The sequence below is a fragment of the Colletotrichum siamense genome (genome assembly GCF_013390195.1).
Source record: "Colletotrichum siamense strain Cg363 chromosome Unknown KSG_Cg363_contig09, whole genome shotgun sequence".
In the NCBI taxonomy this organism is placed as follows: domain Eukaryota; kingdom Fungi; phylum Ascomycota; class Sordariomycetes; order Glomerellales; family Glomerellaceae; genus Colletotrichum; species Colletotrichum siamense.
In genome coordinates, this window is record NW_023501022.1 from 3,033,613 (window position 1) to 3,050,321 (window position 16,709).

The 16,709-nt window shown below is 50.3% G+C and overlaps 8 protein-coding genes across 8 annotated transcripts; 4 read left to right on the forward strand and 4 right to left on the reverse strand.

The window, feature by feature from the left end:
• Positions 1–856: 856 nt before the first annotated feature.
• On the reverse strand, positions 857–2,189 carry CGCS363_v013489 (uncharacterized protein; the record flags this gene model as incomplete). The annotated part of the gene is made up of 3 exons (XM_036645338.1): positions 857–1,273; positions 1,321–2,036; positions 2,093–2,189. The coding sequence occupies 3 exons, from the start codon at positions 2,187–2,189 to the stop codon at positions 857–859; spliced, it is 1,230 nt and encodes a 409-aa protein (XP_036489959.1).
• Positions 2,190–2,723: 534 nt separating this feature from the next.
• On the reverse strand, positions 2,724–3,828 carry CGCS363_v013490 (Uncharacterized protein; the record flags this gene model as incomplete). Its single annotated transcript, XM_036645339.1, has 2 exons — positions 2,724–3,547; positions 3,603–3,828. 2 exons carry the CDS (start codon positions 3,826–3,828, stop codon positions 2,724–2,726), a joined length of 1,050 nt encoding a protein of 349 aa, XP_036489255.1.
• A 724-nt stretch (positions 3,829–4,552) lies between these two features.
• On the reverse strand, positions 4,553–5,112 carry CGCS363_v013491 (uncharacterized protein; the record flags this gene model as incomplete). The annotated part of the gene is made up of 3 exons (XM_036645340.1): positions 4,553–4,818; positions 4,904–5,025; positions 5,087–5,112. 3 exons carry the CDS (start codon positions 5,110–5,112, stop codon positions 4,553–4,555), a joined length of 414 nt encoding a protein of 137 aa, XP_036489254.1.
• A 1,053-nt stretch (positions 5,113–6,165) lies between these two features.
• Positions 6,166–7,842, forward strand: CGCS363_v013492 (Vegetative incompatibility protein HET-E-1; the record flags this gene model as incomplete). The annotated part of the gene is made up of 1 exon (XM_036645341.1): positions 6,166–7,842. One exon carries the CDS (start codon positions 6,166–6,168, stop codon positions 7,840–7,842), a length of 1,677 nt encoding a protein of 558 aa, XP_036489321.1.
• Positions 7,843–8,506: 664 nt separating this feature from the next.
• Akr7a3-0 (Aflatoxin B1 aldehyde reductase member 3) lies at positions 8,507–9,692 on the forward strand (the record flags this gene model as incomplete). Its single annotated transcript, XM_036645342.1, has 4 exons — positions 8,507–8,824; positions 8,894–8,992; positions 9,077–9,522; positions 9,584–9,692. 4 exons carry the CDS (start codon positions 8,507–8,509, stop codon positions 9,690–9,692), a joined length of 972 nt encoding a protein of 323 aa, XP_036489320.1.
• Positions 9,693–10,434: 742 nt separating this feature from the next.
• Positions 10,435–11,985, forward strand: sorD-2 (FAD-linked oxidoreductase sorD; the record flags this gene model as incomplete). Its single annotated transcript, XM_036645343.1, has 3 exons — positions 10,435–10,868; positions 10,936–11,470; positions 11,518–11,985. The coding sequence occupies 3 exons, from the start codon at positions 10,435–10,437 to the stop codon at positions 11,983–11,985; spliced, it is 1,437 nt and encodes a 478-aa protein (XP_036489318.1).
• A 798-nt stretch (positions 11,986–12,783) lies between these two features.
• On the reverse strand, positions 12,784–13,954 carry CGCS363_v013495 (Succinate--CoA ligase [ADP-forming] subunit alpha; the record flags this gene model as incomplete). The annotated part of the gene is made up of 4 exons (XM_036645344.1): positions 12,784–13,497; positions 13,553–13,669; positions 13,726–13,742; positions 13,906–13,954. The coding sequence occupies 4 exons, from the start codon at positions 13,952–13,954 to the stop codon at positions 12,784–12,786; spliced, it is 897 nt and encodes a 298-aa protein (XP_036489252.1).
• Positions 13,955–14,412: 458 nt separating this feature from the next.
• Positions 14,413–16,509, forward strand: CGCS363_v013496 (Cutinase transcription factor 1 alpha; the record flags this gene model as incomplete). Its single annotated transcript, XM_036645345.1, has 1 exon — positions 14,413–16,509. One exon carries the CDS (start codon positions 14,413–14,415, stop codon positions 16,507–16,509), a length of 2,097 nt encoding a protein of 698 aa, XP_036489253.1.
• Positions 16,510–16,709: the final 200 nt, after the last annotated feature.

Genomic DNA, 16,709 nt, shown 5'->3' on the forward strand with positions numbered 1-16,709 from the left:
AGATCGTTAATACTGGCTGGGAGGTGGAAAACTGGGTCCTAGTGTTGCGGCGGGACAACAATGGCCACGACACGTGTCAATCCTCTGGAAAGGCAGCGGGGATTCTAATTCGGGCATTTCGTTTGAAGATCAATATCGACTAAAGGTAGGGCGTTTTACCTGTTCAGCATTGGAAAGCAATGCTTCCGCTTTCATGCTACTTTAGTATACTACACCGAGACGTTGACCGCTATAATACAAAGCAGCGCCCTCAGCGGAGTGCCACCATTCCAAGATGCCAGATTGAGTGACCTGAAGCCAGCGAGCTGTTGCTTGATCTTCTGGTGCCTGACATGTCACCACCGCAACATATGCATAGGGATCGTTTTCTCGGTCTGTTTGACACAGAGATATAAACTGTCCGTCTCTCCAACCGAAATCCTCTCTAGAATCATGTCGTGACGGAAAAAGCCGACACATTCGCGGTGGCCGTCTGCATAGCGAAGAAGCATTCCTAAGATTTCTTGATGAGAGCCAGTCCCAAAGCCACAAGTTTGAACCTCAGTCAAGTGCCGCATAGAGCATGAGGAGTAAAACCGAAGTGTGTTTGGGATAGTTCGTGGAAAATTCGAGATAGAAACTACAGGAGCAGGTAGATTCTCTTGGCTGAGCTTGGCCAGATCGCCGCTGGTCTGTTCAACACCGACGAAATCGACAAAGCTTCGGTCGAAGAAGCCGTCACGATCATTGTAATATAGCCGACACGGGTTATTTGAGAGTTTCCAAATGCGTTTATATTTCCCATCGTTTAGTCCGTAGACTCCGAAGAAGACAGTCCGGTCACGATTGGTTGTGAACTAGAATGAACTGGTCAGCTTTAGTGGTAAAGAAAGGGCATTTCCCTCACAGTCATTCCAGTAACGTCCTGTCTCGTTGCAAAAGGCGGCGTGGTTAGCCTGCAAATATCGGTGAGATACTCCCCTTCATTTATAGGCATAAACTGCCAGTAGCAGTCCGTGGGACAGGTTTTCTCGTACACGCTTCGGACGTCTGCTTCACCTTTTTTGTGGGCAACGACCCCAGCAATTGAGCGTCCCTTGAGCGCCACCGAGTATCCGATCGTGTCAGGTGCGTTGCAATCGAAGAAGTCCATGCGAAGCCCATCTGGAGGATCACGGGGTGGTTCCAATGTCGCTAGTTTGACGACGAGTGGAGGTGATGACAGAGGGGTCGGCCAGCCGACCAAAGCCAAGTCTTGCATTTGGCTGCTCTGGATACTTCTCACCTTTAGGCCCTGTGATCGGTTAGTATGTGACTGGAAAATTCATAGTGCATACGAACATCACCGTTGATGGTGATGGCAGAGGGCATAACTCCCTGAGAAATGTTCTTCCACCAGGCGCCGGGCACACTAGATTGGTTGCGACACCATTCCTCCAGATTTCTTGTTGAAACAAAAGCCAGTCGACGAATTCCGATATGATCCTCTGCGACGAGAATATTCGTGTCCTTCTCTCTTGAGTTTCGAGTCGGTAGTAGAAGGCAGCATCCACTGCCACTTCTTGAATCGGGTGTGTTTTGCAGTCTCTTGATGTAGTATCGACCATCGATCTTTATGTAGGATGCGAACACAGATTGATTCAAGTCAAGGACAGAATCGCCAACTTTATCAGCTGTACGCACCTGGCACTCCAACATATGGAGAGCGCACCACCGGACTAGATGCCGGGCAACAATCAACCACAACTCGTATGGAAGACGTTGGGCCCCAAAGTCCATCTGCTCCAATTTGCAAGCCAGAATCTGCCGGTTGAATTCAGCCCGTCGCCGTTCCTCCTCGGGAAAAGGGGTAAAGGAGAACTCAGTTCCGGCCAGGAATATCGGCGTAATTGAGTACAAGCGGTCACGATAGCAATCAACATGATAGCACACGGTCGCTTCTTCACGAACTCTACATTTCTTGAGGAAGCAAATGTGAAATTTGATGTGAAGCCCTCGGTCCCAGAAGTCTCCGAAGTGTGGAAGTTTGAACTCGGTAGCGAAGCCTTCTTCGACAGCTAGGTAAGTATTTCACCATTAGCATTCGAGCTCAGTACAGCAGCTAGCCACGCACCTGCTATAATTACGTCGCCTCTGCGCACAGGGAACTGGCAAAGTCTGCAGCGGGCCTGGGTAAAACAGAAGTAGGACGCGTTGAATTCGTTTGCCATGGTTAGAAACTCATGTGGATCACAGCCGCCACAATCACTCCGTCTTTGGGAAGTTGGCGAATGAATAACTGGGCGTGAGGAGAAGACATGAAAGCATGTGTGCCTAATAACTACGCGGGGGCTGTACCTGGCATGTTGGATGCTGACCTCAGCCACCCCATTCTCTGATCCATGGATAGATCCTGCATGGCACCAACACACCGCTTTATTCATTACACGACGGCTTTACTCGTGGCCAATCATAACTCGAATCCAGCCGTACTTCGACAGAATTACTCCGAGCATGTCTCGGTTTCAAGCGCCAGACTCTTGCCATAAAAACCTATCATGTCAGGTACTCATTGATGGCAATGAGAAAAGCAAATGAGACTCGGGAACACAATCATGTCATCAAGAGGGCTTGTCATTCAACTTCTGTGAGGTTCGGCTCTTAGATGGGACTCGCCGATCGCAATGGAAACATTCGAACGTGAAGCAAAAGTTAGAAAATATGCCGATACTATGAGTAATAATCATACCCCATCACTTCCCCGTCTATAGCTTCAGCCTAGTCGCCTCGGACTTGACAATAGTAGGAACTTCATCTTGGAGACTCTTTTCCTGTGGCTTCCATCCAAGAACCTTCTTAGCTCGGATGGCGGCAGCTCGAGAGTTCAGACCCCAGCTCGCTGCCTCAAACCCAGCAGATGACTTAACTGCCTCGTCGTAAGACAGACCCCGCACCTCCGGCTCTCCCCCCTTGATGAAACCCTGCTTGTGGGCTTCCTTTCCAACCAGCGTTGCCAGATCACCCCAGACGTGCTCGCCATTCTCAGTGAAGAAGTAACCGTGTGCTCCCCAAATCTCCTTGTCATCCTTGCGAGATGGGTCGAGCGCGGCCTCAACCAGCAACTCGAACACTACGCTGAGGTCGTGGACGTGGACGTTGTTCCACCGCGCAAGTCCCTTGCCGATGCGGGGGCTGTATCCCTCTTTGAGCACGAAAGTAGCTAGCTCGTACACTTGACGACCACGCCCCGACACTGGGCCTCGCCCCTCGCCGTAAATAGTGGGCGGGCAGACAATGGCAGTCTTGACGGAGTCGGCGTGTTTGATGCCGGTGTTGAGGACGATCTCGTCCACATTGCGGTGGAAAGCGGCGGCTGGCAGGTTAACGACCTCATCGACACCATCATAGTCGTTGAAGACCTTGTCGTCGTGCTCTCCATACGTCTTCTTGACTTCGGAGTCGAAATAGGTGAGGATACCCGTGCCGCCCGTGTGCAGCCAGAACCCAGGCCTGGATGGCGAGTGGTCAGACACAAGGCCTTTTGCGATAGCCTCCGCCGCGCCTGAGTGATCCGACGAATCGGCAGTGTCTGGAATTGAGTTAGTGAGTTGCTGGCTAGGATCTCGGAACGAGGTGAAACTCACGGATTACGATGTCAGCCCATGCTGCCTCGCGCTCCAGAATCTCGGAATCATCAAGTCCCCCGATGACAATTCTGGCTTTAGGAAACCTTTCTTGCACCTTCTTTGCCTTTTCTTCTGTCCGAATAAGCAGTGCATACTCAAAGTCTGAGTGCTTCTGGTACAACCGGTAGAGGACGTCGCCGCCGATGTAGCCTGTGGCTCCCGTAAGGAAGATTTTGGCAGGCATTGTTGTGGGTGGTCTGGTGAAAGGAAAACGCTGGGTCCAAGATTTCGTCTGGTAGCTCTGAGATGTTTGGAATCGTGATATAGCTGTCGTCGCTTGCGTGTGAGTTACATAGTTGGCTTCTATGACGTCTGTATGGATTTCTAATCGTGAGTAAAGCGCCCCCCGGATATTTGTTTAGCCACTCGGCTGCACAGAAGGCATTACGTTCCCCCAACCCCACTCAAGCCATTCACATCGATTGGTTTTTCTCTTTTACCGTGAGCGTTTGTCGAAGGATCGCTCGTTGATTTAAGCTTATTTCTGCTGAAACTTATATGTCGGTTGAGTTTCACGAGGAGTGCGTGACAGACTTCAAGCTTCTCACAATAGTGGGGTACTTGTTATTGGATCACATTGATTACCCCTCATTTGAATTGGATGGTGATCGCACCGCGCGACGCCCCACATTTGTCAATCTAGGTAGCAATGAAGTTGGCATCTAAATGTTTCCATTGGAAACCCCGGATGTGTATTAACGATTGGCGAGTCAACGGTCACCGCTTAATGTTTGGTACCTATTTACTCGAAAGAGCAAGAGAGGGTCTATCTCTCATGCCACCCTCTCGTACCACGCCTACACAGGAACTAGAGTGCTGTTTGCAACTGGGTGGTTGGGGCCCTGCGTTGGCGGAATGGAAGGCTAGTCTTGGGGAAAATCTTGGCTAAGCCTCATCGAGGATGTCTCTCAAGGCTTGCAAACCTGGCTGCTCATGAGGAATACATCAAGATGTGGTTGCTGGCTTTCGCAGTCCCCTGACTGGCAGATTCCTGCACCGCAGAAATCATCGTCTCGTCCACAGCGACCGTAGATGCTACAACATGTTCCTTGTTTGCCAGCGCACTTGCGGTTCCCATTTGCGTACCCACAGGTTCCATCTGTGGTGTACACTTTATGGCCCCAGCAGATGCCTTCCGCTGAGAGTACAGCAAGTACCAGGTGCACAGTCAATGCTGAATATTGTGAAAATACATTAGCCACGGCAAATCTTGACGAAATACTTTGATGGCTTATAATTGGAGTAGCAGCACGAGTTACTCACTCTCTCTCGCCACATCTCCAAGTCTCCGAGTTGCAGCATTGCCCGTCTGTACCGACGCAGGTGACGCCCGGACGCGACGGGCCGCAAATCCCGTCCCACGCTCTTTCGGGTTCGATAACTGCGATAGAATCGTTGAGCATGTCGTAGTTCGCGAAGACTTGCAATACATGTCTACTCACATCCAGCAGTGCAGTACGTTGCACATGGAAGTATGTGCTTGCAGTCGCGATCCAGAGACGGATTCAAGAAAAGAAACTTCTCAAGCGAGATTCCGAAGTCGTCTGCAAGCTCCTGACATGTTTCGGGGCCAACTTTCTCGTAAGTGTCACCCAAAGAGCGACAGTTGATGTCCCCGGGCTGGGTATCACCTCCTCTGATATCGTGAATCGTCGTGGGAGTTGGGCATGGCCTGGAGGTTGTGACAGCAGGTTGGCCAGGGGTTGTGGGATTGGCCCATGTGTGCGGTTTGCATGTTCCGGTGGTCGCGAGCAAAGAGGGTATGGGGGTAGGGGTAATCCCGTGCACCAGTGTCGTAATGAACGTGACAATAGTCCCGATGCATAACAAAACAGGGCCAACCTTTGGATACATATTTTTGGACAAGAAGACGCAGATGCTTGTTTTATATAATTGTACAATTGCTTGTAGAGGTCGGCATTTTATACATACAAAGTGGCATGTTGGAGTGACCTGACTGTGCCGCAAAGAGAGGGGCGTCCGAAGCAAATAGATATCTCCAGTCGTCATGGCAACATTAGGCAGCAGTCTCTGGATACATTAAATACTGGTAGAAGGAACGGTGAATCGTCAATACATTTATGTCCGACCCAACAGCATCGATTGTCCCCGTTGGAAGGAAAACGGTTGTAACGCAGTACAATAGCAGGAGCCCATGGAGAGAGAATTGCTGCCATTTATGCGAAAGTGGGTTAGCTATGGAATATGTAATTGGTCGTTGGAAGGTGTGCAGACTGCCGCGCTGGCCGACGTAAAAGACCGAATCATACCAGGCGCCAACAGCATCTTGTAGAAACCCCGCTTCGTCAATTTGCGTTGGGAAAGCTTTATTGACCCCAAACGACCTCGAACGACCTCTCCTGATATTTTCTCGAAAGTCCGACTTGATTTAAAATACAGCTATAAACCTAATGATCCTTGCTGCCATCATACATTCCCTCATATTTTGGACAAGCGCACCTGACCTACTTAGTCCTTGGCGACTGAGCGTCCAGCTATGAGACTGATTGACACGGAAACGATGGATATCGTGGAGCGCTTTGGCGCATCCATCGAGCCTTATGTTATTCTCTCGCATACTTGGGAGGATGAAGAAGTCACCTTTCAGGATTGGGACAAGCCTAGTATAAGGAACGAGATGAAGGGTTTTCAGAAAATCAGGCAAACATGCGAGCTCGGTGCTGCTGACGGTTACCGGTACGCTTGGGTTGACACTTGCTGTATCGACAAGACCAACAGTACGGAGCTTTCCGAGGCCATCAACATAATGTACAAATGGTACGAAGATGCCGCCGTCTGTTATGTCTATCTTTCGGATCTTCGCGATGGCGCCGGCGACGAGGCATTAAAAGAACAGCGCTGGTTCAAACGCGGCTGGACATTGCAGGAGCTGATAGCTCCACGAGAGGTCCAATTCTTTTGTCGTAACTGGCTACGCATTGGAGTGAAAGCTGGCATGGCGAAGTTGCTTTCAGAAATAACATCCACCAACCATGACATTCTATCTATGTCTCAGGACCTGAACGACTTCAGTGTGGCTGAAAGAATGTCATGGGCATCTGAAAGAGAGACGACCAGACCAGAGGACTTGGCGTACTGCCTACTTGGAATTTTTGGAGTCAACATGCCAATGCTGTACGGAGAGGGGAAGAGGGCTTTCCTGCGACTTCAACAAGAAATCATCAAAACTACAAACGACCTATCCATATTTGCCTGGGAGTATGTACCCGTTGTCCGTCGCACGTGGCAAGATCACAAGAATATCAATTGTGGTATATTTGCGGAGTCCCCGAGCGAATTCGCCATAAGAGATCCTCTCGTCGGGTCAAAGCTTAAGATCACACCTTTGAAACGACAGACAGAGGGCGATGTTACTGTCACAAATGCTGGCATCAAAATAACCTGCAGACTCCAGCTGGTGTGGACGCGACATAAGGGGAATTACTCATACGTTCTTCCCGTCGCTCGCACTCACGGGGAATCCACCAGAAAACGGAACATGTTCTTTGACGATGACTTAGGCGTCATGTTGAAAAAGATCGATTCAGGTCTATTCGTCAGACAAAACCCCCTGTCGCTCGTCAGAATAAACAAGCGGACCAAGCGTCTGGACGTTGATCGATACTGCCCCAACGCCTACATTCTCAATGATCTTTCCATGTGGAGCCCTCTGGATCGGTACAGGGAACTACGATTTTATTGGCCGCCGGGAGTCAGGGTTATCCGATGTTGGCCTTGGGCTGACTGGGACGATGAGACTGGAGTATTCATGACTGGGCGCGATGGTCCACGTGGATCCATGCTCATCGAAGTGAAGGTTGAGGATCCTATCGATGACATTCCGCCTCAAATCATGGAGTTCATGTTTGTGTTCTTCGGTCCCCTTGACCACGACTACCTCACGTACACACTTGTCGAGTATGGCCCTTATCAGATGCCGCTGGATCTCATTAATTTAAGACTCCATGGAAGAGACATGAGTCACAAGGAAATGTTTCACGCTTTGAGGAGGTCGCCAATTCCCAGACAACATTCTGCCTTGGCCCGTATTCCAAGGACTGAGTATGGCGTCCGTCTTTCAGTACAGGCAGTGGAAAGCAAGCCTCCGAAGTGGGAGTTTTCGATGATTGTAGATAGCCTCGATCACATATCGGAGGTTGAGATCCTGCCTTGGTCAGACATGCCGCTGCATGTCTAGGAATGGAACGATCAAATGCATCTAGACGAAACGCATATCTACAACAAACCTTCAGGTGGAAGAAAAGTCTCAATGAAGCAATACCGACCGTGACTATACGTCAAGATACTCACCGCCGAGATTATCATTCTGCCTCGCCCGATCTCCCCTCTTGTCAAGGTCCTGGTCTTCGTCCTGCAATCGAGCAGTGCGGGAAAGCAGTTGGGCACAGTCAAGGACTTGACCTCACGTCGTGGACAACCAGCCGATACGACTTACCAAATCGGGCTCTGAAGGATTTCGAAACACTCCTTCATGCCGCCTAATCATGCGATGGTAGCGGTATTAGAAATCACATTGAGCTTTGTCTGACAAGGTAGCATACGGGTATCTTCGTGTGGATCGTCGTGGAACGTGGACCTATCTTTGACCTTTTTAGTTCTTACTTGAATCTGAATACGTCATTATCCACAGCCATAAGCCCTATGAGGCACTCTTACCCAAAACGTGACAAGGCGAGTTGGAACAATTGCGAACTTCGGCCCGACGTTACATAAGCTGCGTGCACAGCTGGCGGCATAATTGATACATATGTCTGACATGGTCCCCAAACATCCTCCGCCAGTTTCGGTCGTACTGCTTCTTCATTAGACTCCCAATCAGCAATAGAGAGCCATCCATAACGATGTCTCCAGCATCAAATCCGCAGCTAATCTTCGGAACTGCAAGCTTTGGTGACAAATTTACCAATGTCGAGCAGGTGCAGTCGTGTCTGGGTCTGCTGAAAGAACACTATGTCCATGTGCTAGATACGGCAGGCCGGTACCCGGCCGAGGCTCAGGGTAGATCGGAAGAATTGATTGGGGAAACCAAGGCTACTCAGCAAGGCTTTCACGTCGATACCAAGATTCTTGCAATGTCAGCTGATCACAAAGGGGAGCTGTCGAAACAAAACATCGAACAGAGTGTCAGCGACAGCCTTCGGCGATTGAATATTCCAAAGGTATGAAAAAGAAGACTGTCAATGCTATCAGCCTGCGATTTGAAGTCAAGGGTCTGACATCGATCGCAGATCAATACTCTTCATATTCATTTCCCCGATTCCCAAACGCCCATTGAAGAGCAGGCGTCAACGCTTGATGAACTTCACAAGCAGGGAAAGTTTGCTCAGGTAAGTTAAATTACCTATGGACCTCGATATGAAGATCCATTGCCACATTTGGAATTCAACTAACAGTTTCTACCCTAAATGTAGCTTGGAGTGTCAAACTTCACTGCCGGTCAACTCACTGCCTTCATCGAGGTGTGCGATAAGCATGGGTTCGTAAAACCTACAGTCTACCAAGGCGAGTACTCGCTCATCAGCCGAGGCATGGAAAAGCATTTGCTTCCCATTCTTCGTGAGCATGGCATCGTCTTCAACGCTTTCAGAGTCATTGCCGCAGGATTTCTCTCTGGAAGCCTTACATCTGGCTCTACGGAAGGCACGCGATTCAGTGGCGATGGCCGAATTGCCAAGTACATGTCAGCCTTGTGGGACAAAGAGTCGCTACATAATGCCCAGCGGAAGCTGAATGCCGCTATCAGAGACGTTGGAATCACGTCTATCGAAGCGGCATTGCGGTGGGCCTATTATCATTCGGCACTTGGGCAAGGTGACGGTATCATCTTGGGGGCCAGCAAGGAATCTCAAATTGAGAGGTATGCTTCGACGTCTGCGGATCCGGAGGCTTTCATGACCTATTTCTGACTTTGGCAATAGTAACATCAAGGCAATTGGAAACGGCCCACTCCCAGGCACCGTTGTTGCTGCTATCGAGGCCCTTTGGGAAGATCTCCGAGCTGAAAGAGAAGACAGCTACATTAACTAGGAAAAATGGGCAAAGATTGAGAAATTGAGTGTTACGTTCATAAGAAAGGTTTCTGACATACCATCAACAAAACATTGAACAAATCGCTGTCCTACTGTTGCTCTACCACGTTGCCTCTCGAGCTGAAATGTCTAAAAGCAAAGCATCTAAGCATGCGAATGTTGATATATGTTTCGGGATCAATTGCAACAGTCCTCGACAATTCAATGAGAGGGGAACTGTTAGTATTCTATCTGCACATCAATGAGGTAACGCCACCTACCGCAAAATGGCATAATCCCATCGAGTACTTGGGCAAAAGCCCAGTAATGCAGAAGTAAGTGTGGGGCAAGTTGGCACCTTAGCCGGGTAAATGGATGGTGAGACACGCATACACGAGCTGACGTGCAGGGGTAGTCAATATGCTGGTAAGTGAAAGAGCGGAAGGATTGTTCTCCGCAGGTTCAGCTGTGCTGGGAAGAGTAGGCTACAGACGAAAACAATGCTGACAGTGGTTCAAAGCCACTGCACCCATCGGCTGATACTTGTGGTTGGTGGTGGTGACGGAGAAAATCTTTTGCCCGACGTCTATGAGACTGACTGACCTAATGCAAATATCAGAAGGTCGGCCAGCTCGCATACCGCATCTGTGGAGTTGCAACCAGTTACCATAAAAGGCTTTCCTTTTGAAATTTCTCTAGACTTTTCAACACTGAACGCATCCTAGGCAGGCGGTTCATTTAACTGGCAACCTATGGTGAAAATGCACGTCTTATCACGGTTCTTCGTCCTCCACGCATCCCTTGCGATCGCCGCCACAACGTTAGAGGATCTGACAGCCTGTCTTCAGACTGCTTCCGTCCCAATTGGCTCCTCCCTCACCCCTTACAATCTTCGCATTCCCGTCAAGCCTATTCTTGTTGCTGTCCCTACAACAGTTGCGCAAGTATCTTCGGCGGTATCCTGTGGGGCCAAGTATGGAGTCCATGTCAATGCGAAGAGCGGCGGGCATAGCTACACCTCTTCCGGCTTTGGCGGAGAGGATGGCCACCTGGTAATCAATATGGACCGCATGTATTCGGTAACCGTTGCAAGTGACGGTACAGCTAAAGTCCAAGCCGGAGCGAGGTTGGGCCACGTCGCGACTGAGCTTTACAATAATGGAAAGAGAGCTATTTCTCACGGCACATGTCCAGCGTAAGTCACCCTGCGTTTTTATGCTTCGCGCGGCTTTTTGTACTGGTAGACTCATACGTAAACACAGTGTCGGTATCGGTGGTCACGCTCTACATGGAGGTCACGGCATGGTCTCTCGGAAGTACGGCTTTGCTATGGACTGGATCAAGGCAGCAACTGTAGTTCTCGCCAATGGAACTATCACGCGCTGCTCCGCAACCGAAAGACCAAACTTGTTCTGGGGCATTCGTGGCGCCGGTTCGTCGATGGTTATCGTGGTCGAGCTTGAACTAAACACCTTTGTCGCACCGGAGAAGATGACATACTTTGACATCGACGTCGTATGGGACACGCAGAAGCTTCCCCAACAACTTTTGGATGCACAGGAATTTGCCAAAGGGATGCCAGCAGAGCTAACCCTATCTGTAAGCTTCAACAACGATGGGTGCTACCTTAACGGTGGTTTCGTCGGAGACGATGCAGCTTTCAAGACGGCAATCCAGCCCTTGTTAACGAAACTGGGGGTGAAGGTTTCCAGTTCTAAGACAGTCGGCTGGATCGAGTTTATCAAGCACTATGCTGGCGTTACTGATATTGACATTACTACCGGCAGCTACAACGAGGTCAGTTATTTTCCATGACCAACGGTATTCATCACTGATAGGGTTAGCACGACAACTCCTACGCCTCGAGCCTCACGACGCTAGCCTTATCAAAAGCAAACTTCCAATCTCTGGTCAACGCGATTGATAAATCAGGCTTTTCTGTCAGCCGTTCCTGGTACATCCACATGAACCTTCACGGAGGCGACCTCTCCGCCATTTCGAAACCGATCGACGCAGCCTATGCTCACAGAGACAAAATGCTTCTCTTTCAGCTCAAGGACAGTGTCTCTCAAAGCCAGACTTATCCATCGACTGGTTTTGCACTCCTGCAGGGATTCAGGCAGAGCATTACAAGCGGACTTCAGAGTGGGCAGTGGGGCATGTATGCAAACTACCCCGACTCTCAGATATCCGGGGGCGAAGCGCCAAAGCTTTATTATGGGAGCAACCTTAGAAGGCTCGAATGGATCAAGGAAGATTATGATCCCACCAATGTGTTCAGAGACAACCAGTCTATAAAGCCTGCAGAATAGTATTTTACATCATCAGGTGTAGCAATCAAGATCATCCGCATCCTCAGATAGTACCACATCATTCATTTCCCCTTTTTGACCCCCAAATGTCGATGGAGTTCCGATGCCACTTGCAAATGCAACATGCAGAACTAAGTCTTCTTGCTTCACCAAATTCGCTCAGCATTCATGGGCCTGGTTGACGTGTTGCTTGACGATGAATAAGCGCAATCGCTGGCTGGGCCCAATTTTGACCTAGGTAGTCACCTACTTACTCACGCTTGCCAAGATATCCTGCATCTGCCAGTTACGAATCCGGAAAAGCTGTTCAAGTCAACTTCTACTCCAACTCAGGCTGCTCTGTCTACACTAGCGAAACGGCATCTTGGTGGACCCGTTCCCCTCTAGCTGGCGAAAATGTCAATGAGGGACTGCGCCTGACTGCTTCTCACTAAACATGCCAGGCAACAGTGGAAGCTTTAACGTCGCCAATGGCTGGAAGGGCAGTGGTGCCAAGAGTGCAGGGGGGTGCTCTCTCTATGATGGATATAACTGTGGTGGTGCGTCCACGTATGCCCGCTTCCAGGATGGCACTGGGAGCCGTATTGCATCGAGAAGCTCCAACGGGTTGCTGTGGAAGAGCGCTCGTTGCGGCGTAAACCCCAGCTAGTTGCGTAGTTCTGCCATGTACCGAGTCGCTGCTGGGGCTTCGGTGAGAGTCTCGGAGGACATCATGTTCAAGTTACGCGGTGACGGTTATTAGAAAGTGAACGTCACATTGTAAAGCCGGTCCTAGTGTGAGCCATTCTAGGTCGATTTCTAAAGCTTTAAAAGTTTCTTCATCTCATCTCCCATGACTCCTGGGTGCGGAACTACAAGAGCCCCAGCTTCTGCCAGTGCTTTTGCCTTGATGTCAGCCGGCACATCCCTTGGCGTCAACAGAGCTCCTGCATGCCCCATCGTCTTGCCCTGTAGAGCTGTTCTTCCCGCAACCATGGCGATGATTGGCTTCGGATTACGTGATTTCCTCCTATACTCCTTGATGGCCTCCGCTGCTCTAAGCTCGGCTTCGCCGCCAATTTCCCCGATGACGATAATGCCCTTCGTCTCTTCGTGCTCGAAGAACAATCTCAGCCCGTCTAGCAACGTCGTCCCCGGCATCATGTCTCCTCCCATTCCTACGACGATGCTCTGTCCCAGCCCTGCCTTCGTTGTCGCGCCTACAGCTTCGTAACTCAGAGTACCGCTCTTCGAAACGATTCCGACTATTCCTTTGGAGTACTGCTTGTATGGCATAATACCGATACGACACTGGTTTGGAGCGATGATTCCTGGACAATTAGGACCAACTAAGCGAGTCTTTGTTTGCGTCCGCAGAATCTCCTGAACTCGAGCCATGTCGTGGACGGGTACGTGCTCCGCGACGGATACGACGAGGGGTATTTCAGCCTCGATTGCCTCAGTGATGGCACCTGCTGCAAACTGCGCAGGAACAAACACGGCACTTGCATGAGGTTTCACTTTGTCCATAGCCTGAGAGATAAGTTGTCATGAACGAACAGCCATTGGCGGGCATTGAGTAGCTTACCTCTTTAGCTGTATCAAACACAGGCAATCCTAGATGATCTTTTCCCCCCTTTCCAGGCGAGACGCCACCGACAATGTTCGTGCCATATTCTATTGTGTCTTTGGCATTTAATGTGGCCTTGACCGTGTCAGGTCATGGTGTCAAATAGGACAAGAAACGTGAAACCAACTCACAGCTCTTCCCGTAAACCCTGAGCCAGGCGTTAGCATTCGGCGGATAGGTTCTCTCTTCACGCTCAATGGGTCTCTACCTTGATATATAACTCTCGTATTCCCATCTATTCTCAAGTTTGCAATAGTATCTTTCTCATATGACCTTTGGTTCGCGCTCGACGTTGAAAACCTCATGCGGACATTGCCAAATGGCGGTGCTTGCCGGGGCGCCTTGGCCACCTTCGCCCATTGTCGGGTAAACATGCTTGCGGGGAAATGAGTGATAGCCGCGGAAGAAATAAATGTACGAATATAAGATCATTCAGATAACTGAGAAAGCCGGGTCTACTGAAGCTGATTGAAATCGCATGTCCATTGCCTCGTGAAGCTGAAGCTGCATCGCCCCAAGGATCATCGGGTCACCGTAGTCGGAACTACGGTAGTGCCTCGGCTACATACTTATATAACCGAGATGGCGCTTTTGGTGATGTCATGCTCAGGCCGCGTTATTTCCCACGCCCCGACACCAGCGGGGCTTCTGTCGGCTACATGGCACCTTCACACCAGCCAAATTCACATCGATCGGGAATTCCAGATAGTTTGATGTCTTGAATCAACCCTTCAGGCGTTTCTGTTAGGACGCAATTCCTCGGTAACTGTCGTTTTCACAACTTCGGGTGGTGCGATCGGTAATGAGGTGCGTCGGCAATGGCTCCAACCCCACGTAAGAGGGCTCGGCAAGCTTGTCTCGCCTGCAATGCCAGACGGGTCAAGTGCGATGTAACCGAGAGAGTACCGTGTCGGAATTGCGCCGCCGCAAATGTGCCGTGTGAGCTCCGAGTGTCACGGCGCGGCAAACATCCGCGGCCCTCCCGGCGGCGTCCCGGGCCGGATACAAATGCCTCTTCTGCGCAGACAAGCCCATCGCCGGCTTTCGTCGACGACACTCTCGGCAACGGTTCCACGATTGATGACGCGGACGAGCATGTCGCTGCATCTCAAGTGCTTGCTGCACTTTCACAGAACCGCGACCAGGAAGATTCTTTCGAAGTCTTCGAAGCTGACAGTACCATCACGGTGCGTGAGCCCGAACAGCAAATAGAGCTCCCGGACACAATTGATGTAAGGCAAGAAGAAGAGACATCGGTCTTCTTGGGAGAGTCGACGTCCATACGGTACGTCACCCATGGATATCCCACCCCAGCAGGAGCCGGTGTCTCGCCGCCTGAAAACTTGAGATTTCTCCACTCGGTGCCGAATGCTGTTAGGGCCGAGAACATGATTCCGCCTTGGGAAGTCGAGAGAAGACAGGCTCGTATACGGTCCCTCAAAGCTGAAGGCGTCTTTTCGTTTCCGTCAAAACTGGCTGTGGAGGCGTTGCTTCGAGCATACTTCAAGTGGTTCCACCCCTGCTTCCCAATTGTAGATGAACAGGATGTATGGAACCAGCATGAGAGGGAAACTCTATCTCCCCTTCTTCTCCAGGCCATGCTCTTCATCGCGGTTATCCACTGCGAAGAGGATGACTTGCCGGCACTTGGTCTTGGAAGCCGTCATATGGCCAAATATGCGTTCTACAATAGGGCAAAGGATATCTACGACGTAGACTTTGAGCCAAAGAAGTTTACTGTCACTCAGTCCTTATTTCTCTTGAGTTTCTGGCGCGCCGGCGCTCTTCTTGAGAAAGATGCGCGTCATTGGCTCGGTGCTGCCATCAGTCTTGCCCAGACGAAAGCTTTGCATCGATCGGCACCTACGAAATCATCAGATGCAAACACGGAAAAGCTTCGGCGGCGGCTGTGGTGGTCGATTTACGTCAGGGAACGGCAATGTGCTGCTGCTCTAGGCCTCCCAAACCGAATAAGGGACGAAGACTGCGATATCGAGCCCCTGAGCGAACCGGACTTCGAACATGCCTTCAGTCTGTCATTAACAGCACTCCAGGCACAAGAGTATACTGCATATGTTATGGGAATGGCTCAACTCTCTAGAGTTCTAGGAAAGATTGTGCACTGTGGATACCTCCCCAGCAAGTCGCTCAGCACGAATGACCGTTCACAGATGAAGGACGATCTTGTTCGCTGGAGGCGGAGTTTACCTATCGCAATGCGCGGTAGTACAGACGACATCGGAGATCCACCGGGGTTTCACTGCAATATGCTACATCTTGCATACAACAACCTCCTCATCCTCCTGTATAGGTCAGGCTGTATCGGCAGTGCAGAAGAAGGCCGAGAGGTTGACGGACAAGTCGCTCTTCAAGCTGCTGCCCGCAACTCAAGGGTCATCGAGGATATGCTTCTTGAAGGGAACTTGCGACATGGTCAAATTCACGTTATTACGAACCTCTTCAATACCCTTTGCATACACACGGTCAACCTTCGAACGTCCCGGGGCACAGGTCGCGCTATTCTCGAGCACAGAGCTAAGTTGTGTCTTCTGGGCTTACAGGAACTGCAGAAGACATGGGAGGTCAGAAATTGGGTGCTACAGCTATTTTTCAAGTACCTGGATCGGTCTACGGCGGCGAGACTCCAGATGCAGGATGACTCAGGGGTGGCTAGTGCTGCAGACAAGAGTCAAGTGGGCAGCCGCCAAGACGACCGGACTTTAGACACAGGAGGCTCTTCAAGACATGAATCTGGTGGCGATATGGATGGACTTGATACTTTGCTCGCGTCGGACACGCCCTGGTCGTGGTCTACTGAAGAGGCTAATCAGTTTCTCTTCTCGCAAATCGAGAATGATTTTGCGTTTGGCGAGGGTGGAATACTGGAATGGACAAATGCAGCAGCAACTATCTAGGCCATAATAGTTACTAATACAGGTGAAAGGTTTTTTGGAAAGTCGTTCTTCAATCAGCTTTCTATTGTGTAAGCTTTGTGTAGACAATAATGGTACCCGACAGCAGATTGAAGGCTTGGTATTCTAGAATGAGGCTACAGGTGAGAGGAACGTCACCGGCTGGAGAGCATGGTGGTAACGATGCATCTCTGGATGCTGTA